Consider the following 27,392-nt stretch of genomic DNA (forward strand, 5'->3'; position numbering starts at 1 on the left):
GGGTCACCAAAGAGGTAGATAGTACTGCTCTCTGGTTGTGGTAGGATGATTCAGTTGCCTGATAACAGTTGGGAAGAAACTGACCCTGAATCTGGAGGTGTGCGTTTTCACACGGTCCCTGAATTTGGACGTGTGCATTTTCACCTCCCCTCCCCCATCAGGCAAAAGGTATAGAAGAGGGAGTGGCCAGGGTGCAACTTGTCCTTGATTGTGGTGCTGGCCTTGCCGAGGCAGCACGAGGTATAAATGGAGTCTATAGAAGGGAGATTGGTTTGTGCGATGGTCTGGGCTGCATCCACTATTCTCCACAATTTCTTGCGGTCTTGGATGGAGCAGTTCCCAAACCAAGCTGTGAAACATCCCGATAAAGTGGATCAGGGTTATGAAAGGAAAAAGCTTAGATGTGTGGATTTGGCAGCAGAATTTGAGCAGCTAGGGTGGAGAGCAAGAGTACATCCAGTATGAGTTTAAGAAGGAACTGCAGATGCTGGAAAATCAAAGGTAGACAAAAGTGCTGGAGAAACTCAGCGGGTGCAGCAGCATCTATGGAGCGAAGGAAATAGGCAACGTTTCGGGCTGAAACCCTTGGGTTTCATAGATGCTGCTGCACCCGCTGAGTTTCTCCAGCACTTTTGTCTACATAAACTCGAGTGTAGACTCAAAAAGTTGGAATAACTCAGCGGGACAGGCAGCATCTCGTTCCTTCTCTCCAGAGATGCTGCCTGTCCCGCTGAGTTAGCCCAGCTTTTTGTGTCTATCTTCCGTTTAAACCAGCATCTGCAGTTCCTTCCTACACGTCGAGGCGAGTATTCCTTTCAACAGAATCTCGTCCATGGGGGTCACAGACACCGAGGTAGTCGCGTTAATGATTGAACGACCCTTGCTTGTTGCTTGGGTTCACCTCTTGAAATGACACGAGTTGTCATCCACCTGGGCCAGCGGAGAGAAGGCGCATCCATCCATCCATCCATCCATCCCTTCCTTCCTTCCTTCCTTCTCCCCGTGGGCGAGGTAAGGTTAACATATCAGGGGGGAAGCGGTCGGGATAAGTGTACGAGCTTCTCTCTCCTGCGGCGCTGGGGGAGGGGAGTGGGGACGGGAGATCTCTCTGTCTTTGTCTCTCTGTGTGCAGAACGCCGATGGTGAATGCTCCTGGCTGAGTGAATGGGAGGAGAGCTGGAGAGGAGGGAGTTTGTGAGCGCTGGTTAACGTGGCTGTGTGTTCGTGAGTGTGTGTGAAGATATCTGAGCGCGAATGTGTCTGTGCCTGAGTGTGAGCTATGGGGTTATGTGTCTCTGTCCGTGTGTGTGTGTGTGTGGATGGGTGAGCGTGCATTCATGAATGAGTTTGCCCGACAGATATTTGTTGTGGTTATTTGTTGGTGTATTGTGGGGATGTTGTGACCGTGTTTGTGCGTGTAAGTCACGATCCCGACCCCCATCGGTTTTCTCCGAGATCTTCGGTTTCCTCCCACCTTTCAAAGGTTTGCAGGTTAGTTGGCTCGGTAAATGTAAAAATAAATGTCCCTAGTGCTAATGTAGGCCTGTTTCCGTGCTGTATCTCGAAACTAAGTGAGTGCGTGTGCAAGTCAGGCAGGGCAGGGGTATTGTGTGTATGTGTGGGCTTTATTCTTTGGAGCGCAGAAGGTTAAGGAGGGACTTGATAGAGGTTTTTAAAATGATGAGAGGGATAGACAGAGTTGACGTGGATAAGCTTTTCCCACTGAGAGTAGGGAAGGTTCAAACAAGGGGACATGACTTGAGAATTAAGGGACTGAAGTTTAGGGGTAACATGAGGGGGAACTTCTTCACTCAGAGAGTGGTAGCTGTGTGGAATGAGCTTCCAGTGAAGGTGGTGGAGGCAGGTTCGTTCTTATCATTTAAAAATAAATTGGATAGTTATATGGATGGGAAAGGAATGGAGGGTTATGGTCTGAGCGCAGGTAGATGGGACTAGGGGAGATTATGTGTTCGGCACGGACTAGAAGGGTCGAGATGGCCTGTTTCCGTGCTGTAATTGTTATATGGTTATATATGGTGTGTGCACAAGTTAGATGGGGTTATAATAAGTGTGTGTAAGTTAGACAGGGCCACTGTGAGTGTGCGTGCGTCAGATGTGTCCCTGTGAGTGAGCGTGTCTGTGTGTGCAAGTCAGGTGTGTCCCTGTGAGTGAGTGTGTCTGTGTGTGCAAGTCAGGTGTGTCCCTGTGAGTGAGTGTGTCTGTGTGTGCAAGTCAGGTGTGTTCCTGTGAGTGAGGGTGTTTGTGTGCGCTCGGCAGGTGGGGTTATGGTGAGCGAGTGTGTATGTGCGTGCAAGTCAGACAGGATTGCTGTGAATGAGTGAGTGTGCATGTGCAATTCAGGTGGTGTGAGTGTGTAAGTCAGGTGTGCTGCTGTTAATCAGTAAGTGTGTGTGTGTGTGCAAGTCAGTTTGGTTATCACGAGTGAGTGTGTATGTGTGTGCAAGCCAGGTGCATCTCTGTAAGTGAGGGTGTTTGTGTGTGCAAGGCTGGGTTGTTGTGAGGGTGTTTGTGTGTGCAAGGCTGGGTTGTTGTGAGTGTGTATGTGTGTGCAAGGCTGGGTTGTTGTGAGTGTGTATGTGTGTGCAAGGCTGGGTTGTTGTGAGGGTGTTTGTGTGGGCAAGGCTGGGTTGTTGTGAGTGTGTATGTGTGTGCAAGGCTGGGTTGTTGTGAGTGTGTATGTGTGTGCAAGGCTGGGTTGTTGTGAGGGTGTTTGTGTGGGCAAGGCAGGCAGGGTTGTCGTGTGTGTGTGTGTGTGATTGCATTTATCTTTGCTCCCTTTTTGATGAAGATATTGAAACACAACCATGATGCTGTAGTGTGACCTTGGTGCTGTTTAACCTACGTTGGAGATGGCAATGCATCAACAACCCTAACGCCTTTATTCTATCTCTGAAGCAGTCTACTGGGGTCTGGGATCACCCAGGGAAGGGAAGAGACACTAAAAGCAGGAGTAACTCAGCACGTAACTCTCTGCAGACAGGAATAGGTGATGTTTTGGGTTCTCTACCCCCGAAACATCACCTATTCCTTGTCTCCGGAGATGCTGCCTGGCCCGCTGAGTTACTCCAGCTTTTTGTGTTTATCTTCAGTTTAAACCAGCATCTGTAGTTCCTTCCTACACGCCTAGGGAAGGTAAGCAGGACCCAGAAGGAGGTGGGCATTAGAATGATGGGTTGGATGAGGGAGATATTGGAAGGGAATGTGGGTGAGAGTATGTGTCTGAGCATGTGTGGTCTGGGTGTGGTTAGTGTGTGAATGGACACGTGTGTCCGTGGTCATTGATGTGTATGCTCTGTCTTTGTGCAGCGCAGCCTGGTCTCCGTTCGTTTTGGACCTTCATGCCATCGCACCAAGATCTAGCTCCGCCAATTCCACATGCAATCCGGTGAGCATTGTCCGCCTCGTCTCGGAACAATTTGTGCAGTAGCAGTTTCCAGAACCAGGGGCCACAGTCTTAGAATAAAGGGGAGGTCATTTAAGACTGAGGTGAGAAAATTTTTTTTCACCCAGAGAGTTATGAATTTATGGAATATCCTGCCACAGAGGGCAGTGGAGGCCAAGTCACTGGATGGATTTAAGAGAGAGTTAGATAGAGCTCTATGGGCTAGTGGCGTCAAGGGATATGGGGAGAAGGCAGGCATGGGTTATTGATAGGGGACGATCAGCCATGAATGGCGGTGCTGGCTCGAAGGGCCGAATGGCCTCCTCCTGCACCTATTTTCTATGTTTCTATGTTTTCCATTCTCAAGGCCCAATACCTCAAGACCACAAAAAAATAAGAACAAGACTAACCAGCAGAACTCTCAAGCCTGTCCTGCAAACATAGAAACATAAAAAATAGGTGCAGGAATAGGTCTTTTGGCCCTTTGGCCCATTCAATATGATCATGGCTGATCATCCCCAATCAGTACCCCGTTCCTGCTTTTTCCCCAGATCCCTTGATTCCTTTAACCCTAAGAGCTTAATCTAACTCTCTCTTGAAAACAACCTGGCCATGGCTGATCTAAGCTACTAACTCCACCTCTATGCCAGTTCCCCAACATAACCCTCAATTCCTTGATCTTTCAAATAATTATCTATCGCCACCTTAAATATATCTGAGAAGATTTCAAGAATGGAGGTGAGGAGGAATATCTTTAGCCAGAGTGTGGTAAACCTATGGAATTCATTGCCTCAGACGCTGGTAGAGGCCAAGTCTTTTTCAAAGGGTATTTTTTAAAGCAGAGATGGATACATTCTTGAATAGTAATGCCCCTGTCCCACTTAGGAAACCTGAACGGAAACCTCTGGAGACTTTGTGCCCCACCCAAGGTTTCCGTGCGGTTCCCGGAGGTTGCAGGTGGTTGCCGGAGGTTGCAGGTAGTGGAAGCAGGTAGGGAGACTGACAAAAACCTCTAGGAACCGCAGTGGGACAGGGGCATTATTTAGGGTGTTAAAGGTTACGGGGAGAAGGCAGGAGAATGGGGCTGAGAGAGAAAATAGCTCAGCCATGGTTGAATGGCAGAGTAGACGCGATGGGCTGAATGGCCTAATTCTACTCCTGTGTCTTATGGTCTCACTTGAAAATGGAGGGGCTGCTACACTAGAAGTCACCATCAATCGAGAAACACAGGCTTCTGTGCGAACATCACACATTTCAGCTGCACCTCACGATATCACCTAATTTGCTGCCTATTTCTGCCACTGTGCCGTCCTCCACTAAAACCAACACCTTGTCACATCTGCCAGTCATCATTCTGTAATTTGAAATATGAGATCAAGAAAAAATATTTTAACCAACTACAAGTGTAAAATCCAACGACAGATCTTGGACTGATTCTATGATGAAAATGGGACACTGGATACAACCACTCCGTGTCCTACAACAATAAAGAGTTCAGACAATCGAGAGAAGGTCAAATGTTCATGGAAGATGGACACAAAATGCTGGAGTAACTCAGCGGGACAGGCAGCATCTCTGGAGACAAGGAATGCGTGATGTTTCGGGTCGAGACCCTTCTTCAGACTGAGAGTCAGGGGAGAGGTCGACTAGAGACATAGAAGTATAAGGTGTGAAAACACCAGATCAAAGCAGACAATGGTCAAGGAATGGTTCTTTGTTGGCTGAGGGGAAGGTGACCACGAGGCACACAAACAGTAAAATTAATCAGGAAGACAGTGTAACTAGTTGGAGAACTAAGGTCGGGGAGGGACGGAGAGAGAGGGAAAGCAAGGCTTACTTGAAGTTAGAGAAATCATGCCACTGGGTTGGAAGCTGCCCAATCGAAATACGAGGTGCTGTTACTCCAATATGTGTTTGGCCTCACTCTGGCAGTGGAGGAGGCCCAGGACAGGAAGGTCAGTGTGGGAAGGGGAGGGGGAGGGGGAGGTAAAGTGTTTTGCAACCGGGAGAGCACGTTGGCCCAGGCAGACTGAGTGGGGGTGTTCAGCGTAACGATTACGTTAATGACTAACAAGAATATCTCTTGTGCTTGTGGTGATTGACCTCTGTGGCAATACTGGGAGACCGTCTGGGTAAGGGTTGCATGGTGATTATTTGTTAAATAGATATGATTGTGTCATTTTTTCTTAAGTAGATATTACAGGGCGAGGTTGGACAGAATTGAATTATTTTCTCTGGAATGCCGGAGGTTGAGGGGGAGACCTGATTGAAGTATATACAATGATGAGAGGCATAGATAGGGTAGACAGTCAGAACCTTCTTTCCCATGTGGGAGAAATCAAATACTAGGAGGGCAGAGCTTTGAGGAGAGAGGGACAAAGTTTAAGGAAGATGTGCAGGGCAACTTTTTTATTTACACAGAGTTTGTTGAGGGTCGTGAAGGCATCGCTGGGGAGGAGTGGTTGTGGCAGATACAATAGTGGTATATAATTTCAGTTGATGGCTCACCCATACCCACCTCCTCCCATGTCAAAAGTCTCGGCGTCATTCTGGACAGTACACTTTCCTTTGGCCCCCACATCAGCAATATCACACGCTCTGCATACTTTCATCTCCGCAACATCTCCAGACTCCGCCCCTCCCTCTCCAAAGACAATACAAAAGTCCTCATCCACGCTCTGGTCACATGCCGCATCGATTACTGCAACGCCCTCCTCACTTGCACCTCCAATAAACTTCTTCATCACCTCCAATGCATTCAGAACTCTGCAGCCCGGATCATCACCCGCACCAGATCATCGGACCACATCACACCCATCCTCACTCAGCTCCACTGGCTCCCTGTGCACCACCGGATTAACTACAAGATTTTACTGCTGACCTTCAAAGCCCTACACCACCTTGCTCCCCAATACCTCTCTGACCTGCTGCTACCATACACTCCTTCCCGGTCACTTCGTTCCTCCTCAGCTGCAATTTTAACTGTCCCCACATTTAGACTCAGCACCATGGGTGCCAGAGCCTTCAGCTGCTCTGCCCCTCGTCTCTGGAACACTCTCCCACCTCCCATCCGTCACCTGGACACTATCGATCAATTCAAATCACAACTCAAAACACACCTGTTTAGATTAGCATACCCGACATAACTTCCACCATGTTCACCCTGAATTTAATGACTTAAAATGTTTTGTGTATTTTTTTTGTTGTTTTTTTTTGTTTTTAATCAACTTGATTTTAATATTGATAAATGTATTGTGATTTTATGTCCTGTAAGGTGTCCTTGGGTGTCCAGAAAGGCGCCAGCAAATAAAATGCATTATTATTATTATAAGAGATTTTTGGATAAGCATATGCAAATGCTGGGAATCGAGGGATAAGGATTATATATTGGTAGATAAGAGATGATCTTGGTATCATATCAAGCACAGACATTGGTGGCTAAAGAGCCTGTTCTTGCACGGCACCTTTTAGTTTAGTTTCGAGATGCAGTGCGGAAACAGGCCCTTCGGCACACAGAGTCCGCACCGACCAGCGATCCCCGCACACTAACTATCCTACACACACCTGGGACAATTTACAATTATACCAAGCCAATTATGAGCTCAGAACTGCTGTAGCTTTGGGAGCAACAACAACAGCAGCAGCAGGAGGAGATTAGCAAGAGATACGACTGATTGGCTCTAGCCCAAGTGGGAGGAGAGAAGTGAGTCAGTGCTGGGAAAACAGTTGAAAACTGAGGAATTTGGTTTGTAAATTGGTAAATCAGGCAATTTATCAGTCAATTTAAGTAAGACGGGGCTTAGGGAGCGGCAGTGAATGAGCGGCCTTGTGAGTGAAGTGCCCTGTGAGTCTTTGGCTCGAGAGTCTTTGGCGAGGAGACTACGCAAAACACTGCAGAGGGAGAGACGAAAGAAGGAGATGTCAGGCAAGCTGATTCAGTGTGATGCTTGCAGTATGTGGGAGGTCAAGGACACCGCTGGTGCCTCTGGCTGCTACAAATGCGAAAAGTGCATCCAGGTAGAGCTCCTGAAGGGCCGTGTTGGGGAACTGGAGAAGCAAGTGGATGACCTCCGGTTCGTCCGAGAAACGGAGTCGTTCCTCGACAACTCCTACAGTACGATTGTTACACCTAAGGTACTGGAAGAGAGAAGGTGGGAGACAGTGAGAACGGGAGGGAAGCATGGAATGCCAACGTCCCCGGGGGTTGTACCTCTTGTGAACAGGTTCACCCACTTAGAAGCTGTCGGGACAGAAGAGGTGTTTACACTGGGCGGCGGACTGGCTTGTGATGCGAATAGGGCTGTTGAGCCAAAACCAAAAAGGCCTAAGGCAGGCAACGCCATTGTAGTAGGAGACTCCATTGTGAGAGGTACGGACAGGGGTTTCTGCGGCAACAGACGGGATGTGAGGATGGTGTGCTGCCTTCCTGGTGCCAGGATCCAGGATGTCACGGACAGAGTGCAGAAAATCCTCAAGGGCGAAGGTGAACATCCGGAAGTGGTAGTGCATGTCGGCACAAACGATGTCGGAAAGAAGGGGATGAATATTCTGCAGCGTGACTTTAGAGAGCTCGGAAAAATGCTGAAAAGCAGGACCTCCAGGGTTGTTATCTCCGGTTTGCTTCCAGTTCCTCGTGCTGGCGAGAGCAGGAACAGGGAGATACGGGACCTGAACGTGTGGCTGAGGAACTGGTGCACGGGGCAGGGATTTAGATTCTTAGATCACTGGGATCTGTTTTGGGGTAAGGGGGAACTGTACAAAAGGGACGGATTGCATCTTAACAGGTGTGGGACCAGCATTCTGGCAGGCAGGTTTGCCACTGCTACACGGGTGGTTTTAAACTGAATAAGGGGGGTGGGGTGTCGAATGGGCTAGTGGGGGATGGAGTTAAAGGGAAAGGGTTTCTTAAAGGTGTGAGCGTAGAGACAGAGGGGTGTAAAATGAGGGTAGAAGCAATAGGTAGCAAGGTGAAAAGTAAAAGTGGCAGGCCGGAAAATCCAGGGCAAAAATCAAAAAGGGCCACTTTTCAACAAAATTGTATAAGGGGTAAGAGTGTTGTAAAAACAAGCCTGAAGGCTTTGTGTCTCAATGCAAGGAGCATTCGTAATAAGGTGGATGAGTTGAATGTGCAGATAGCTATTAATGACTATGATATAGTTGGGATCACGGAGACATGGCTCCAGGGTGACCAAGGCTGGGAGCTGAACATCCAGGGATATTCAATATTCAGGAGGGATAGAGAGAAAGGAAAAGGAGGTGGGGTAGCGTTGCTGATTAGAGAGGAGATTAACGCAATGGAAAGGAAGGACATTAGTTTGCAGGATGTGGAATCGGTATGGGTAGAGCTGTGAAACACTAAGGGGCAGAAAACGCTGGTGGGTGTTGTGTACAGGCCACCTAACAGTAGTAGTGAAGTTGGAGATGGTATCAAACAGGAAATTAGAAATGCGTGCGACAAAGGCAAAACCGTTATAATGGGTGACTTCAATCTACATATAGATTGGGTGAATCAAATTGGCAGGGGTGCTGAGGAAGAGGATTTTTTGGAATGTATGCGGGATAGTTATCTAAATCAACATGTAGAGGAACCAACGAGAGAGCAGGCTATTTTAGACTGGGTATTGAGTAATGAGGAAGGTTTAGTTAGCAGTCTTGTTGTACGTGCCCCCTTGGGCAAGAGTGACCATAATATGGTTGAGTTCTTCATTAGGATGGAGAGTGACATTGTTAGTTCAGAAACAATGGTTCTGAACTTAAAGAAAGGTAACTTTGAGGGTATGAGACGTGAATTGGCCAAGATTGACTGGCAATTAATTCTAAAAGGGTTGACGGTGGATATGCAATGGAAGACATTTAAAGACTGCATGGATGAACTACAAAAATTGTTCATCCCAGTTTGGCAAAAGAATAAATCAGGGAAGGTAGTGCATCCGTGGATAACAAGGGAAATCAGGGATAGTATCAAAGCGAAGGATGATGCGTACAAATTAGCCAGAAAAAGCAGCATACCGGAGGACTGGGAGAAATTCAGAGACCAGCAGAGGAGGACAAAGGGCTTAATTAGGAAAGAAAAATAGATTATGAAAGAAAACTGGCAGGGAACATAAAAACTGACTGCAAAAGTTTTTATAGATATGTGAAAAGAAAGAGATTAGTTAAAACAAATGTAGGTCCCTTGCAGTCAGAAACGGGTGAGTTGATCATGGGGAACAAGGATATGGCGGACCAATTGAATAACTACTTTGGTTCCGTCTTCACTAAGGAAGACATAAATAATCTGCCGGAAATAGCAGGGGACCGCGGGTCAAAGGAGTTGGAGGAATTGAGTGAAATCCAGGTTAGCCGGGAAGTGGTGTTGGGTAAATTAAATGGATAAAGGCCGATAAATCCCCAGGGCCAGATAGGCTGCATCCCAGAGTACTTAAGGAAGTAGCTCCAGAAATAGTGGATGCATTAGTAATAATCTTTCAAAACTCTTTAGATTCTGGAGTAGTTCCTGAGGATTGGCGGGTAGCAAACGTAACCCCACTTTTTAAGAAGGGAGGGAGAGAGAAAACGGGGAATTACAGACCAGTTAGTCTAACATCGGTAGTGGGGAAACTGCTAGAGTCAGTTATTAAAGATGGGATAGCAGCACATTTGGAAAGTGGTGAAATCATTGGACAAAGTCAGCATGGATTTACAAAAGGTAAATCATGTCTGACGAATCTTATAGAATTTTTCGAGGATGTAACTAGTAGCGTGGATAGGGGAGAACCAGTGGATGTGGTGTATCTGGACTTCCAGAAGGCTTTCGACAAGGTCCCACATAAGAGATTAGTTTACAAACTTAAAGCACACGGCATTGGGGGTTCAGTATTGATGTGGATAGAGAACTGGCTGGCAAACAGGAAGCAAAGAGTAGGAGTAAACGGGTCCTTTTCACAATGGCAGGCAGTGACTAGTGGGGTGCCGCAAGGCTCAGTGCTGGGACCCCAGCTATTTACAATATATATTAATGATCTGGATGAGGGAATTGAAGGCAATATCTCCAAGTTTGCGGATGACACTAAGCTGGGGGGCAGTGTTAGCTGTGAGGAGGATGCTAGGAGACTGCAAGGTGACTTGGATAGGCTGGGTGAGTGGGCAAATGTTTGGCAGATGCAGTATAATGTGGATAAATGTGAGGTTATCCATTTTGGTGGCAAAAACAGGAAAACAGACTATTATCTAAATGGTGGCCGACTAGGAAAAGGGGAGATGCAGCGAGACCTGGGTGTCATGGTACACCAGTCATTGAAAGTGGGCATGCAGGTGCAGCAGGCAGTGAAGAAAGCGAATGGTATGTTAGCTTTCATAGCAAAAGGATTTGAGTATAGGAGCAGGGAGGTTCTACTGCAGTTGTACAGGGTCTTGGTGAGACCACACCTGGAGTATTGCGTACAGTTTTGGTCTCCAAATCTGAGGAAGGACATTATTGCCATAGAGGGAGTGCAGAGAAGGTTCACCAGACTGATTCCTGGGATGTCAGGACTGTCTTATGAAGAAAGACTGGATAGACTTGGTTTATACTCTCTAGAATTTAGGAGATTGAGAGGGGATCTTATAGAAACTTACAAAATTCTTAAGGGGTTGGACAGGCTAGATGCAGGAAGATTGCTCCCGATGTTGGGGAAGTCCAGGACAAGGGGTCACAGCTTAAGGATAAGGGGGAAATCCTTTAAAACCGAGATGAGAAGAACTTTTTTCACACAGAGAGTGGTGAATCTCTGGAACTCCCTGCCACAGAGGGTAGTCGAGGCCAGTTCATTGGTTATTTTTAAGAGGGAGTTAGATGTGGCCCTTGTGGCTAAGGGGATCAGAGGGTATGGAGAGAAGGCAGGTACGGGATACTGAGTTGGATGATCAGCCATGATCATATTGAATGGCGGTGCAGGCTCGAACGGCCGAATGGCCTACTCCTGCACCTAATTTCTATGTTTCTATTAACCTACAAACCTGTACGTCTTTGGAGTGTGGAGATCCCGGAGAAAACCCACACAGGTCACAGGGAGAAGGTACAAACTCTCTACAAACAGCACCAGTGGTCAGGATCTCTGGCGCTGTACGGCAGCAACTCTACCGCTGCGCCACCGTGCCTGCCGATGTACTATATTCTATGAAAACTCTTTCTTGCCCCCAAATATCAGGAGATATCTGCCGACATTTTGATCTCTAGGCCCTGGGAAATTGTATTTATTAATTGGAAGAAGTGGATGTTCTAGGCACAACCAACATTTATGGTCTAGTATCTCCTTAGGAAACTGTTCCTGTGACTTTGGTATTCCCGTCCTTGTGAAGGGGGCAATTGTGAGTCATTACTTTCAGCGCAGTCTCAATTAAAAAGAATGCTGCACAATCAGCAAAGAATTTCCACAACTGCAAAAGAAGGGCCAAGGTTCAAGACCAAACATAGATCATTTCAAGTGAAGTCAATACTTCCAGTTTCACAATGTTTCATGGGGAATTTTTCACTTCCCATTGTTGTTTAGTTTTCTTCAAGATGATGCACAATGACAAACGCCGATACCGGTTGACAAGCGAGTGGGAGAAGTCAATGAGAAAGAAGGGCACGCAGATGGGGGGGGGGGGGGGGTGATGAAATAAGACGGTTGGAACCCCACTCGGAGCAGGAAGAGCCGCAGAGACCAGTCGGACTGAATCTAACGCTATGAGTTCCATGTAATTCCCAATGAGGCCGCAATGTTCACATCTCCCTGTTATATGTAGCAATGTTACAAAATTTTGAGATTTAAAAAATCAAGTCTGCAATTTATCCCATCAGATAAAGCATAAAAAGAAGTTTAATTTGACACATAATTCACTTTCATATCTCAAGTATTTAAAAAGTTATGGCCATTTTCATACTCGGAAATTAGCATCTTGTTCCCTATTGATTTTCTATGGACATAACAAAAAAGCTGTGATCGTGGACAGTCAAAAGCCCATAACCTTCTTAAAAATTAAGAGAACTGAATGAAATTTTCAGCTATCGTAGCTTGAACCATTCTGAAACAAATATAAAATAATCTTACTTGGATGACCTGAAATTAAAGCATATAATTAGTTAGTTACCCAAGTGTAGCTAACTTCAAACTTCAATTACTAGATCTAAACATCTATCCATTTCTTAATAAATGATTAACATTTTTAAATAGCCTAAGTGTCCAAATAATATTCATAAATAATTCACAATAAAACATGATTTTTAAATCTCATTTACATTAATTTATAGACCAAATGGAAGGAATTTAGTGTTCAATTGCTGTAAATTAAAGTCCATTTTAAATCAGCTTTCTAGTGGGATCCTGTGAACGCGCTGGTTTAGAACGTTCACATTGCGGTAGATTTGTGCCTCAAATGCCCAGAAAAATACTGCGGGATATAATGGGCCCAAAATGAGCTACTCGCAATATTAAACTTTGTATAAAGGGATCTTAAGAAGCCCTTTTTAATGTAAAAATATGCAGCCTACCTTCTATTATTTGCTCTATGCGACCCTGACAGCTGCCGGTGGTCGCGGGTTTAGAGATTGATTTTTAAACTACTATAACTATTATACGAGGCCTTTAAAACTAATAATAGCTTTTGCGACGGGGTCTTCCAGCGATTTTTCGTTAATAATTAACTAGGCTGAACATCTTCGATTTGAACAGCCTAGAGAAAATTGCGTTTTAAACCCGCCCCCCTCTAAACGGCGCCAGAATCGCGCACACCCGCAGCGACAGATTTTCAGCGACGCTTCAGGTAGGCTTTGCAACATACCTATTATATGGCACGATAGCCACTCACTCTTTCAAAGCTTTTTTTTTGCTTTTTTTGTTTGTTTTTTTTGTTTTTATTTATTAGAAGTCGTGTACATTACAGTGATATAAGCCAAAAATAACATAATTCATTTCCTGTACCATATTTTAAACTTTAAAAAGAAGAAAAGTAAAGAGAGTTAGATAGGATAGTAAGTGCGTGAAAGAGTGACCCGTAGAAACGTAAAACTCGAAAAAGAATTAAGAAGAAAGCCAATGAAAAAGAAAGAGAGAAAACGAGAACAGAAGATATATAAAAGTAAAAAAAGATAAAAGGGATATACCTACTTCGTATTTTTACTCACCCCTCACCAGGTCCTGAAACCATTTATTTTCAAAGTTATGTTGCACCCTATACTTGTAATAAGTCGATAAATGGAGACCAAATCTTTTGGAAATGGTCTGGTTTGCCTTCACTCTTTCAATGCTGAAAGTTCCCATTGTGAGTACACTTCCCGCAACGTCCACAGATTCCCAGTGTGGGTTCACTGACCACTGCTTCCCCACAGGTGAGCCCACCAGAAAAGATAACCACAGCACCATTCCATGAAGCAACCCAGATATAGTTTCCATATATACCAGCCCATCGAGTCCATGCGTACACTAATTCTATTGTACACACTAGGGGCCATTTACAGAAGCCAAATGACCTACAAACCTTTAGAAAACCGGAAGACCTGGATAAAACCCACACAGTCACAGGGAGAACATGCAAACTACGTACAGACAGCACTTGTAATCAGCATTGACAATAGTCAATAGGTGCAGGAGTAGGCCATTCGTCCCATCGAGCCAGCACCGCCATTCAATGTGATCATGGCTGATCATCCCCAATCAGTACCCCGTTCCTGCCTACTCCCCATATCCCCTGACTCTGCTGTTTTTAAGAGCCCTATCTAGCTCACTCTTGAAAGCATCCAGAGAACCTGCCTCCACCCCCTCTGAGGCAGAGAATTCCACAGACTCACCACTCTCTGTGAGAAAAAGTGTTTCCTCGTCTCCGTTATAAATGGCTTACCCCTTATTCTTAAACTGTGGCCCCTGGTTCTGGAACCCGGATCTTTGGCACTTTAAGCAGCAACTCTGTGCCACACTAACTCACTCACTGGAAAAAATAGGCTGAAATTGTAATTTGGGAATAATGCTGATGTATCAGTGATGGACGAACTAAAAAGCTACAAGTCTGACATGAAACAGCAAGATAGATTCTTGGTACACAAAAATGCTGGAGAAATTCAGCGGGTGCAGCAGCATCTATGGAGCGAAGGAAATAAGCAACGTTTCGGGCCGAAACCCTTCTTCAGACATTTCTTCTTCAGACATAGATTCTTGATTAGTACAGGCGTCAGACGTTATGGGAAGAAGGCAGGAGAATGGGATTAGGAGGGAGAGATAGACCAGCCATGATTGAATGACAGATAGACTTGATGGGCCAAATGGCCTAATTCTATTCCTATTCCTTATGACCTAATTAAAGAGTTATAGAAATACTATTATAGTTACATTTGAATTATTTTTCTTTGTATTAGGGATGCTTATCTCCAGCAAACGAATGAAACCAAGTAATTAGAATATTTTAAGCTCATTTACAAAGTCGATCATTTCCACCATTTCACTATTTGAATATTTTAAGAAATATTAAGAAAAAAGCAGAACAAAGATGAGAGAAAAGGAAAAGTATGGGAAATGTCAAAGCAAAGAATGTGAACATTCAGGTCTGAGAACAAGACCTGAAAGGACCTTATCTTGATTAAAGCATTTACATTTTTAAAAAAGATTTTTGCTGAAAGGGGCAAAGACAATAAAGATTCTAAACTGTATGAAACTTGGAACATGGCAGGACAGGAACCTGCCCTTTGGCCCACGATGTCTGTGCCGAACATGATGGCAAGTTCATTTGCCCCTCGCAGTTAGTTTTAGTGTGGCACAAAGATCAAGCCAATGCATGTTCTGTCACATGGCAAACTTTATTTTTCAGACCATGGCATCTGTCAAAATTGAATGTGTGGTGAAAGAGAAATATTCAGTTTCGGAAAGCCCTGTTTGGGAAGAGAAAGAAGGCACGCTTCTCTACGCCGATGTCAGTGAACAGAATGTGTACAGGTGGAATCCTGATACTAACCAAGTGAAAAAGGTCCATCTTGGTAAGAAAACTATATCTCAGTCTACTTCTGAATTGAAGAGTTGCCAGCTATCACACTGCCTGTGCTACCTGACCTAAGAAAGGACCTTATCTTGACCCCCACACCAAAGGCCATACTTTTCATCGAGTCATAGAGTGATACATCATGGGAACAGGACCCACAGCGGCCAACATGTCCTAGCTGCACTAGTCCCACCCACCTGCGTTTGGCCCATATCCCTCCAAACCTGTCCTATCCATGTACCTGTCTAACTGTGTCTTAAACGTTGGGATAGTCCCTGCCTCAATTACCTCCTGTGGCTGCTTGTTCCATACACCCACCACCTTTAGTGTGTAAAAGTTACCCCTCAGATCCTATTCATGTTTAAGAAAGAACTGCAGATTCTGGAAAAATCAAAAGTTAGACAAAAAAGCTGGAGAAACTCAGCTGGTCAGGCAGCATCTATGGAGATAAGGAATAGGCAACGTTTCGGGCCGAGACCCTTCATCAGACTGCGCCTCTTCCTTTCTTTATCCCGCCACCCCCCCCCCCCCCCACATCAGTCTGAAGAATGATCTCGACCCGAAACGTCACCTATTCCTTCGTTCCATATATGCTGCCTCACCCGCTGAGTTTCTCCAGCATTTTTGTTTATCTCAGATTCTATTAAATCTTTTCCCCTCCATCTTAAACCTATGTCCTCTGGTCCTCGATTCACCTACTCTGGGCAAGAGACTCTGTGCATCTACCCGATCTTTTCCTCTCATGATTTTATACACCTCTATTAGATCATCCCTCATCCTCCTGCGCTCCAAGGAATAGAGTCCCAGCCTACTCAACCTCTCCCTACAGCTCAGACCCTCTAGTCCTGGCAACATTCTCGTAAATCTTCTCTGTACTCTTTCCAGCTTGACAACATCTGTCCTATAACATGGTGCTCAGAATGGAACACAATACTCTAAATGCAGCCTCACCATCGTCTTGTACAACTGCAACACGATCTCCCAACTTCTAGTCACACCAAATGACCATACGTTTCACATATATTACTCCTCCTTGTTTATCTAACCCCTGTGGGCTTGTGATGATTGGTGTTGCTTTCCCTCCCACTGGACTCGAGTGAAAACTGTAGCCTGTGAACCTCAAACCTTGTTTGCCTGAAATCTGTTTGTTCCTTGTTCACGGTGGATTACTCCAGATGCACCTGTTGGTTCGGTGGTCCCTCGAAGTTCCGGGGGCTACGTCCTTGCCCTTGGAAAAAGGTTTGCCTTTTTGGACTGGGAAGCTGAGGTGGTTACTGACATCTCCAAGATCGACTGCGAAAAATCCAACAACAGATTCAATGATGGCAAGGTTGACCCAGCCGGGCGGTTCTTTGCAGGTTTGAGTCTCAGAAATATCACGGTAACTCCGACTTACTCTGCTATGCTCAGCTGATCAGCTCCTGTAACTTTCATCTATGTCTCTGTTACCTCTGGACTAGATTATTCCAATTCTCTCATAAGTGGGTTCTCACCTGTGACCGTCTTAAAATTTAGTTTAGTTTAGAGATACAACATGGAAACAGGTTCTTTAGCCGACCGAGTCCATGCCGACCATCGATCACCCGCATACTAGTTCTATGTTATCCCACTTTCGTACCTGCACACCTGAGGCAATTTACATGTCAAATTCTTAAGGGATTGGACAGGCTAGATGCAGGAAAAATGTTCCCGATGTTTGGGGAGTCCAGAACCAGGGGTCACAGTTTAAGAATAAGGGGTAGACCATTTTGGACTGAGATGAGGAAAACCCTTTTCACCCTGAGAGTTGTGAATCTGTGGAATTCTCTGCCACAGAAGACAGTGGAGGCCAATTCACTGGATGTTTTCAAGAGAGAATTAGATTTAGCTGCTCTTAGGGCTACCAAAATCAAGGGATATGTGGAAAAAGTAGGAACGGGGCACTGATTTTGGATGATCATGTTGAATTGTGGTGCTGGCTCGAAGGGCCAAATGGCCTACTCCTGCACCTATTTTCTATGTTTCTATGTTTACAGAAGCTAATTAATAGAAACATAGAAAATAGGTGCAGGAGTAGGCCATTCGGCCCTTCGAGCCTGCACCACCATTCAATATGATCATGGCTGATCATCCAACTCGGTATCCTGTACCTGCCTTCTCTCCATACCCCCTGATCCCTTTAGCCACATCCAACTCCCTCTTAAATATAGCCAATGAATTGGCCTCAACTACCTTCTGTGGCAGAGAGTTCCAGAGATTCACCACTCTCTGTGTGAAAAATGTTTTCCTCATCTCGGTCCTAAAAGATCGCCCCCCTTATCCTTAAACTGTGACCCCTTGTTCTGGACTTCCCCAACATCGGGAACAATCTTCCTGCATCTAGCCTGTCCAACCCCTTAAGAATTTTGTAATCTATGAACCGGCACATCTTTAGAATGTGGGAGGAAACTGGTGCACCCGGAGCCAACCCACGCCGTTGCAGGGAGAACGTGCAAACTCCGTACAGACAGAACATAATCAGAATTGAATCTGGGTTTCTGGTGCCGTCAGGCAGCAACTCTCCCGTGGCGCCTCTGCGCTGACATTAGGTTGTTGAAACTATTTTAACACGACCTTCTTATTTCAGGGACAATGGCAATGGAGGTTCTCCCGGGACAATTTGAAAGGCACCAGGGATCACTTTATGCCCTACGGACGGATCATTCTGTGGTGAAACACTTTGACCAGGTGGATGTTTCCAATGGTTTAGCATGGTCGTTGGATCACAGCATCTTCTATTATATAGACAGCTTGTCGTTTACTGTTGATGCGTTTGACTACAATCTGCAGTCAGGAGAGATCTGTAAGTATCGCAAGTTTATTCATTCCCGTGCTTAATCAATTTAATTTGTTTAGGATGCATCAGAGTCACAAATGTTGGCTGCCATTAGTTGCCCTGAGATCAGGGTGGAGCTGGGATTCCCCTGGTTTGGAATTAGGTTATGAACTGGTGTGACAAGTGCAAAAATCTATCAATTCTTTTTTAAATTCCATCTTGCAGGCGGATAGCAAACACATAGAACAGGAGGTGATACAATACAATACAATACAATACAATACAATACAATACAATTCAATTTATTGTCATTTGGACCCCTTGAGGTCCAAACGAAATGCCGTTTCTGCAGCCATACATTACAAACAAATAGACCCAAGACACAACATAATTTACATAAACATCCATCACATTGCTGTGATGGAAGGCCAAAAAAACTTCTCTCTCCACTGCACTCTCCCCCCCGATGTCAGAGTCAAAGTCAAAGCCCCCGGCGGGCGATGGCGATTGTCCCGCGGCCATTAAGCCACGCCGGGTGATGCAAGGTCGCACACCGGGTCTTGATGTTAGAGCCCCCGGCGTGCGCTCGCAGAGGCCCGCGGCCATTCCAAGCCGCGCGGGGCGGTGCTGTAAGGCCCCGCTCCAGGAGCTCTTCAACCCCGCAACTCGGGCGGGAGAAGTCGCCGTTGCGGAAGCCCCGAAAAGCGGACTCCCTCCAGGGACCCGCGGGCTCCCGGTGTTACTGTCCGCCAAACCCGCAGTTGCAGCCACCGAATCTCCGGGGGTCGGGTCGCAGCAGCGTCCACCACAGCTCCACCCGCTCTGGACTCGGCCAGCTCCGCGACGGTGAGGTGAGTAGTCGGCACCACAGCCCCCGGTCCTCCTGTTGGAGGCCGCTCCTCGTTGCAGCCCCAACGACAACGGAGACCCGACAAAGAAAAGGTCGGGTCTCCCGTGCAGGGAGAGATTTAAAAGTTACCCCCAACCCCCCCACACCACCCCCACCCCCCCACACACATACCCCCACAAAAATAACAAAAACTACATAAAAACATAGACATAAAATAATAAAAACGCAGACGGACTGCAGAGGCCGCTGCTGACGAGAGTCGCGCCGCCTACCGGACAGGTGAGCAGCCATAGATAGATTTTCACCATGCTTAGTGGCTTTGAAGAGTTACAGAAAGCATTGGGCGATGGCTTAAAGTCAACCAATTTATCACCAAGAGGATCCAGAAAAACTGAGAAAGACACAAAGTGTTGGAGTAACTCAACGGGTCCGGCGGTAGCTCTTGGACGGGTTCCCACTCGAAATTCAATAGACAATAGACGCAGGAGTAGGCCATTTGGCTCTTCGAACCAGCACCGCCATTCAATGTGATCATGGCTGATCATCCCTAATCGGTACCCCGTTCCTGCCTTCTCCCCATATCCCCTGACTCCGCTATTTTTAAGAGCCCTATCCAGCTCTCTCTGGAAATGTCACATCCACGATCTCCAGAGATGCTGCCTGACGCACTATTACTCCAACACTCTGTGTCTCTTTTTGTAAACCAGCGTCTGCAGTTCCTTGTGTCCACACAAAAAACTGAGGATGGTTGGGAGCAAAATAAACATTTTCCAGTAGATAGACACAAAATGCTGGAGTAATGCAGATGCATTCGGTAGTGCATCCAATATGCATAGAGAGTTGTGAATCTGTGGAATTCTCTGCCTCAGAGAGCGGTGGAGGCTGGTTCTCTGGATGCTTTCAAGAGAGAGTTGGATAGTGCTATTAGGGATAGTGGAGTTAAGGGATATGGAGAGAAGGCAGGAACGGGTTACTGATTGTGGATGATCAGCCATGATCACGTTGAATGGTGGTGCAGGCTCGAAGGGCCGAATGGCCTATTCCTACACTTATTGTCTATTGTAACTCAGCGGGCCAGGCAGCATCTCTGGAGAGAAGGAATGGGTGACGTTTCGGGTCGAGACCTTTCTTCGGACTGAGAGTCAGCGGTGAGGGAAACGAGAGATATGGAAGGGTTAGGTGTGAAAATGAGAGATCAAAGGGGATGAAGACCAATGGAGAATAGATCATTGTTAGCTAGGGGAAGGTGACATCGAGGCATACAAAATAAAATTGAATAAGCAGGACACTCAAACTAGTCGGATTTGATCTCTCGTTTTCACACCCTTCATTATGTCTCGTTTCCCTCTCCCCCGATTCCCAGACCGAAACAGAAACATAGAAAATAGGTGCAGGAGTAGGCCATTCTGTCCTTCGATTAGCCATGATCATATTCAATATGACATGGCTGATCATCCAAAATCAGTACCCCATTCCTGTTTTTTTCCCCCATATCCCTCGATTCCTTTAGCCCTAAGAGCGAAATCTAATTCCTTCTTGAAAACAGAAGGGTCTCAACCCGAAATGTCACCCATTCCTTCTATCCAGAGATGCAGCCTGTCCCACTGAGTTACTCCAGCATTTTGTGTCTATCCTTGGTGTAAACCGGCATCTGCAGTTCCTTCCTACACAAAGTGGTTGAATTAAGTTTTGTCTGAAGTCGGAGGTTTCAGGAGTTCAACAGGATTACATCTGGAGCCCAATCAGCTTCAAGAGCTTCAATGATCGTCCCTCCACCGTGAGAACAGAGCGGGTTGGCTTGTTGATCATTTCATTCCTTCATCATCCGCAAATCAATTGGTAATGAAACAGCACGAACGTTCCCGCAACGGAGCTTGCACTCTATCTAAGCTCGCTCTTCCATGTGGCAGGCGACGGAATCATTTGTAAAGTATCGGTGTATTTTGAACAGCAAATCGAAGGGTCGTCTACCGGCTCGAACAAGATGAGTCTATACCGGATGGGCAGTGCATCGACAGTGAAGGGAAGCTCTGGGTTGCCTGTTACAACGGTGGCAGAGTCCTTCGTATTGACCCGGAGACAGGTGAGGAAGTCACGATGGTGTATTTGCATTTAGTTCATCCTGAACAAGTGCCTGGGATGGATTACAGCGTGGGTTCACCAGGTTAATTCCCGGGATGGCGGGACTGTCATATGTTGTTAGAGTGGAGCGGCTGGGTCTGTATACTCTGGAATTTGGAAGGATGAGGGGGAATCTTATTGAAGCGTATGGGATTATTAAGGGATTGGACACGCTAGAGGCAGGAAACATGTTCCCGACGTTGGGGAGTCCAGAACCGGGGGCCACAGTTTAAGAATAAGGGGGGGGGGGGGCATTTAGAACAGAGATGAGGAAGGGCTTTTATACCCAGAGAGTTGTGAATCTGTGGAATTCATTGCCTCAGGAGGCCAATTCTCTGGAATTCTCTGGATGCTTTCAAGAGAGAGTTGGATAGAGCTCTTAAAGATAGCAGAGTCAGGTGATAAGGTGAGAAGGCAGGAACGGGGTACTGAATGTGGATGATCAGCCATGATCACAGTGAATGGCGGTGCTGGCTCGATGGGTCAAATGGCCTACTCCTGCACCTATTGTCTATTGTCTATTGACGGGAGAAATAATCAGGGGCAAGTAAGCTCAAACTAGAAATTTGGATTTTGAGCATCTTCTGATTTGCGCACCAACTGATGTTACATAGAAACATAGAAAATAGGTGCAGGAGTAGGCCGTTCGGCCCTTCGAGCCTGCACCGCCATTCAATATGATCGTGGCTGATCATCCAACTCGGTATCCTGTACCTGCCTTCTCTCCATACCCCCTGAACCCTTTAGCCACAAGGGCCGCATCTAACTCCCTCTTAAATATAGCCAATGAATTGGCCTCAACTACCTTCTGTAGCAGAGAATTCCACAGATTCATCACTCTCTGTGTGAAAAATGTTTTCCGCATCTCGGTCCTAAAAGATTTCCCCCTTATCCTTAAACTGTGACCCCTTGTTCTGGACTTCCCCAACATCGGGAACAATCTTCCTGCATCTAGCCTGTCCAACCCCTTAAGAATTTTGTACGTTTCTATAAGATCCCCCCTCAATCTTCTAAATTCTAGCGAGTACAAGCCGAGTCTATCCAGTCTTTCTTCGTATGAAAGTCCTGACATCCCAGGAATCAGTCTGGTGAACCTTCTCCGCACTCCCTCTATGGCAAGAATGTCTTTCCTCAGATTATGAGACCAAAACTGTACGCAATACTCCAGGTGTGGTCCAGATGTTGACAGATTAGTTCAGAGTTTAGTTTTGGGATACAGCATGGAAACTGGCCCTTCGGCCCACCGAGTCCGCGCCGACCATCGATCACCCATTCACACACGTTCTATGTTATTCCACTTTCGTATCCACTCCCTGCACATTCGGTACAATTTACAGATGCTAATTAACCGACAGACCTTTTCCTAGTCTCCAGAGATGCTGCCTGACCTGCTGAGTTATTCCAGCATTTTGAGTCTACTTCCCTTGTTCCTTCAGTTCTTCCTGCCACTGCTCAGCCCATTCAATCCCGTTATTTCTCCCACATCCCGGCTCATCCCGACACTCTGCCTCTCCAGTCAACTCCAGACATTCACCAGTCAGTCATGATTCACCAGGATGGGTTTTCAACAGAGATTGCTAAGTACCTAACGCAATGGAAGAACCTGTCCAATTTATCCTTCATTTGAATCTAGTTCCTTTTACCAGGTATATGCAACACTAATCTGCTAATATAATACAGATGATTAATTAAACCGAGCTTCCTTGTTGCGGGCATCAGTTCCCTCCTGATCAATTTCGTGCTCCCGATGCGGCCTTCTCTATGTTGGTGACACCAAACACAGACCTGCCGACTGATTTGCAGATCAGCAATGGCCACTCTATCAGCAAGTTCCCAATTGCGTGTCATTTCAATTCCCCCTCCCATTCCCACAATGACCCGTTCATCCTCGACTGTGGCACAGTGGCGCAGCGGTAGAGTTGCCACCTTCCAGCGCCAGGGACCCGGTTCCAACCTGACGAAGGGTGCTGTCGGTGCAGAGTTTGTACCTTCTCCCTGTGACCACGTGGGTTTCCTCCGGGTGCTCCGGTTTCCTCCCACATTCTAAAACCCCTGTCCCACGGTACGAGTTCATTCCAAGAGTTCTCCCGAGTTTGCCCCGATTCGAACTCGGTGATGGCCACTCGTCGGTACTCGGGGCTCTCGTGGACATTTTTCAACGTGTTGAAAAATCTTCACGAGTCTTCCCGTGCTTACCTGCCGTTAGCGAGTCTTCCCGAGTACCTGCCGTTAGCGTTATACGAGCCGCTAAGAGACGTCCCCGAGCTCCGACGTACCCGCTACGTTCATTCTCCATGCTTACCATGAGTTTGATTTTTTTTAAACTCGTGAGAGCTCTTGGAATGAACTCGTACCGTGGGGCAGGGCTATGACTGAAGATGCTAGACAGGTTTGTAGGTCAATTGGGTTCTGGAAATTATCCCTAGTGTGTAAGGTAGAACCGGTCACTGGGTCATTGCTGGTCGGTGTGTGGACTCAGTGGGACAAAGAGCCTCTGCCCATGATGTATCACTAAACTAAACTCTTCCCTTCCCGTTGCTTTTCCCCTTCACTTCACCACTGAGATTTGTATCGCTAACTTACACTGCCAGATATTTATTTTCCTTTCACCGTTGATCATTTCTCCCTTTCATTGTCAAGGTTTATTTTTCACCGCTTCTGCCAGTCTTTCATTCTGTTCGGACCACATTATTAATCAATTTCCAGTTTCGTCCACTGCATAACTCGTACCTGTAACCGAGGAAGGTGTTTATTTCAGGAAAAAGACTCCAGACGGTGAAGCTGCCCGTCAGTAAAACAACTTCTTGCTGTTTCGGAGGAAAGGATTACTCTGACCTTTATGTGACCTCGGCCAGCAAACGAATGGACCGAGAGTCGCTTCAGAGGGAGCCACTGGCGGGTGGGATTTTTAAGGTGCGTTGAATTGTCTTTCTGTCTCCCGTTAGCAATGGGGTTGTGTTTTAATCAGGTGTCTCCCCACGTTCTCGCTCCTTCTACTAATCTCTAACGTATCCTGGGATAAATGCAGAGGGTGCCTGTTACATATGGAGTCAAAAGAGAGTGAGTGACATATCATATGCAAGGAAATGGGAACAATGAAATTCTTACTTACAGCAGCAATAACCGGTTTGTAACCACAAACCTGGGCTGGGGCAGAACATTCAACAGTCCATTTGGCTGCACAAATGGCACAGTCAATAGCTCAAGAACACAAGGGAATAGGGGCAGGACTAAGCTGCGTGCCCCCCTGAATCCTGCATCGTCTTTCAGTGTGGTCATGACCGGTCAACCCCTCCCCCCCCTGTGCCCGTTCCCCAGGCAGGGGCCCTCGATTCAACTGATTGATGAATTGATGCTTCGTTATCACATGTGACATGCCACAGGGACACTCTTTGTTTTGCACACTACAATTACAATTACAATTCAATTACAATTCAATTTATTGTCATTTGGACCCCTTGAGGTCCAAACGAAATGTCGTTTCTGCAGCCATACATTACAAACAAATAGACCCAAGACACAACATAATTTACATAAACATCCATCACATTGCTGTGATGGAAGGCCAAAAAAACTTATCTCTCCACTGCCCTCTCCCCCCCCGATGTCAGGGTCAAAGTCAAAGCCCCCGGCGGGCGATGGCGATTGTCCCGCGGCCATTAAAGCCACGCCGGGTGATGCAAGGTCGCACACCGGGTTCTTGATGTTAGAGCCCCCGGCGTGCGCTCGCAGAGTCCCGCGGCCATTCCAAGCCGCGCGGGGCGGTGCTGTAAGGCCCCGCTCCAGGAGCTCTTCAACCCCGCAACTCGGGCGGGAGAAGTCGGTGAGCCGCGCCGCCCACCGCACACTATACACAAAGTATGCAAAGAGTCGCCACGTAGAGGGCGCCAACTAAGTTACAGAGTGGGCCCCAATAGTCCCTCTTTGTTCTCTTGGCGCTCCCCCTCCCCCTCCCCCCGACACCGGGCACCTCCTTGTTTTCTCTGCGGAGTGTCCTCCATCTTTCAAAAAAGGTATCGTTCCTCTTTAAATCATCTGACGATCTAACCTCCAAGATTTAAAAAAAAAAAACCCTTTCCTTTCAGATCTCCTTTAAAACTCCTTCACCTTAAACCCATGCCCTCTCGTTACCACTGGAAACACATCTCTATCGGGTGAAGAGACCGGCGGGTGCCCGGAATGCGCTGGCAGGGGTGGTAATAGGATCGGCCACGATCATATTGAATGGCGGTGCAGGCTCGAAGGGCCGAATGGCCTACTCCTGCACCTATTTTCTATGTTTCTATGTTTCTATGTTCTATTTCCACCATTGTGACGTGAGTTCGAGCTGACTAAAGTCCGCGTGGATTTGGAAGATTTACGAGCAGAAGGTTAACGGTTTTACTGGCAGATATTTTGTGGATGTAAACAGGAAGTTACAAAGTGAATGAGCACCATTTTATTTTTGTCTCCTAGGTTACAGGACTGGGTGTGAAGGGGCTGCCGCCACATTCATTCATGGGATAGAATATTTTCTAACCGCTTCGCTGCCAATGGAGAAGAGACTCAATAACATAGCTGTATGAATAAACAGAACCACAATCAGACCCACCTGCCTGGAGACACATCTAACCATTTTCTCTGCAATGTGTGCGAATGTAAACTGTAACAGTCGTGCCGGTTCACTGTGTGAAAATGCTCCTAACAAAGTTATTTCTGCCTAAGGAGAGTCCATGTGAGCTTTCATTCATAGAAACATGGACATAGAAACATAGAAAATAGGTGCAGGAGTAGGCCATTCGGCCCTTCGAGCCTGCACCGCCATTCAATATGATCATGGCTGATCATCCAACTCAGTATCCCGTACCTGCCTTCTCTCCATACCCCCCGATCACTTTAGCCACAAGGGCCACATCTAACTCCCTCTTAAATATAGCCAATGAACTGGCCTCAACTACCTTCTGCGGCAGAGAATTCCAGAGATTCACCACTCTCTGTGTGAAAAATGTTTTCCTCATCTCGGTCCTAAAAGATTTTCCCCTTATTCTTAAACTGTGACCCCTTGTTCTGGACTTCCCCAACATCGGGAACAATCTTCCTGCATCTAACCTGTCCAACCCCTTAAGAATTGTGTACGTTTCTATAAGATCCCCCCTCAATCTTCTAAATTCTAGCGAGTACAAGCCGAGTCTATCCAGTCTTTCCTCGTATGAAAGTCCTGCCATCCCAGGAATCAGTCTGGTGAACCTTCTCTGTACTCCCTCTATGGCAAGAATGTCATACGGGGGGTCTGTGTTCAGACAACTTCGGAAGAGAAAAGATTTGTGCCAACATTTCCTGTTGATATCATATCATAAGGTCATAAGTGATAGGAGTAGAATTAGGCCATTCGGCCCATCCAGTCTACTCCGCCATTCAATCATGGCTGATCTATCTCTCCCTCCTAACCCCATTCTCCTGCCTTCTCCCCATAACCCCTGACACCCGTACTAATCAAGAATCTACCTATCTCTGCCTTAAATATATCCACTGACTCTGCCTCCACAGCCTTCTGTGGCAGAGAATTCTACAGATTCACCAACCCTCTGACTAAAGACATTTGTCCTCTCGTCTCCTTCCTAAATGAACGTTCTTTAATTCTCGGGTCTTTAGGCCCGGGCGCTCTCACTAGTGGAAACAAATGAAACACAAACTCCTCTCTAAAGCCTAGTTTTCATCTTCTGGGGAATTTTATGCATCATTTTGATCGAGGACGCGATAAAGCCTCCGTCTCAATGAACACGGTCGTACAGCACGGAAACTGGCCCTTCGGCCCAACTTGCCCACCCTGACCTACACTCGTCCCACCTTCCTTGACATGGCCCTCCGAACCTTTCCTATCCATGCACCTGTCCAAATGCGTCTTGATCATTGTGACATTACCTGCCTCAACCGCCTCCTCTGTGGCAGAGCATTCCACCCTTTGTGTTAAAACGTTACTCCTCGGGTTCCTATTAAATCGTTCCTCCCCCACCTCCTTAAACCCAAGTGCTCTGACTCTTGATTGTGTAATTGTGTAGTATGTGAAAATGACGATTCAGTTTCACTACTGATGCAGCGTTACGCAGCTGACTAGGGTAAAGACTCCCTAAGTTTCCTGCTAGGCCCGTGGGTAAATATCATCTGTTTCCCCAGTCACGGTTGCTGCCCGATCACCTGAGTCTTTCCCCAGCACCTTCTGTTTTGGTTTTAGATTTCCACTGTCTGCAGCTTTTGGTTTCGTCTTAAAGGCGACCCGA

The 27,392-nt window shown here is 46.6% G+C and overlaps 2 protein-coding genes across 7 annotated transcripts in view; both read left to right on the forward strand.

Moving 5' to 3' along the window:
* The first annotated feature begins 856 nt into the window (after nt 1-856).
* Nucleotides 857-25,838, forward strand: LOC116974621 (regucalcin-like). Of its 4 annotated transcripts, none has more exons than XM_033023289.1 (8): nt 862-1,011; nt 3,328-3,406; nt 15,203-15,368; nt 16,546-16,728; nt 17,976-18,191; nt 20,966-21,097; nt 23,894-24,048; nt 25,591-25,838. In XM_033023289.1, exons 3-8 carry the CDS (start codon nt 15,206-15,208, stop codon nt 25,639-25,641), a joined length of 900 nt encoding a protein of 299 aa, XP_032879180.1. In that variant the 5' UTR covers nt 862-1,011; nt 3,328-3,406; nt 15,203-15,205; the 3' UTR covers nt 25,642-25,838. The 4 variants fall into 4 exon arrangements, with proteins under 4 accessions (XP_032879179.1, XP_032879180.1, XP_032879182.1 ...); XM_033023291.1 differs by lacking the exon at nt 862-1,011 and adding an exon at nt 1,043-1,194; XM_033023290.1 differs by lacking the exon at nt 862-1,011 and adding an exon at nt 1,091-1,194 and having other exon boundaries at nt 3,333-3,406.
* Nucleotides 862-27,392, forward strand: part of LOC116974622 (regucalcin-like) — a 42,653-nt gene continuing 16,122 nt past the window's right edge. Inside the window, exons 1-2 of one of the 3 annotated variants that reach the window (XM_033023292.1) lie at nt 862-1,011; nt 3,328-3,406. The gene's annotated coding sequence lies outside the window, so the exon portion shown is untranslated. Of the gene's footprint in view, nt 1,012-1,077; nt 1,195-3,327; nt 3,407-27,392 lie in introns of those variants that run through there. The other 2 variants (XM_033023293.1, XM_033023294.1) reach the window with 2 other exon arrangements.

Source organism: Amblyraja radiata, chromosome 6, assembly GCF_010909765.2.
Source record: "Amblyraja radiata isolate CabotCenter1 chromosome 6, sAmbRad1.1.pri, whole genome shotgun sequence".
In the NCBI taxonomy this organism is placed as follows: domain Eukaryota; kingdom Metazoa; phylum Chordata; class Chondrichthyes; order Rajiformes; family Rajidae; genus Amblyraja; species Amblyraja radiata.

What these genes read in the sequence shown, in the direction of transcription:
- LOC116974621 (XM_033023288.1), top strand. Translation starts at nt 910, where the DNA reads ATGACACGAGTTGTCATCCACCTGGGCCAGCGGAGAGAAGGCGCATCC. An exon ending in TCCTTCTCCCCGTGGGCGAG is followed by an intron (nt 1,012 to 15,202) that starts GTAAGGTTAACA and finishes TTTATTTTTCAG; the next exon opens with ACCATGGCATCTGTCAAAAT. An exon ending in AGCCGGGCGGTTCTTTGCAG is followed by an intron (nt 16,729 to 17,975) that starts GTTTGAGTCTCA and finishes TTCTTATTTCAG; the next exon opens with GGACAATGGCAATGGAGGTT.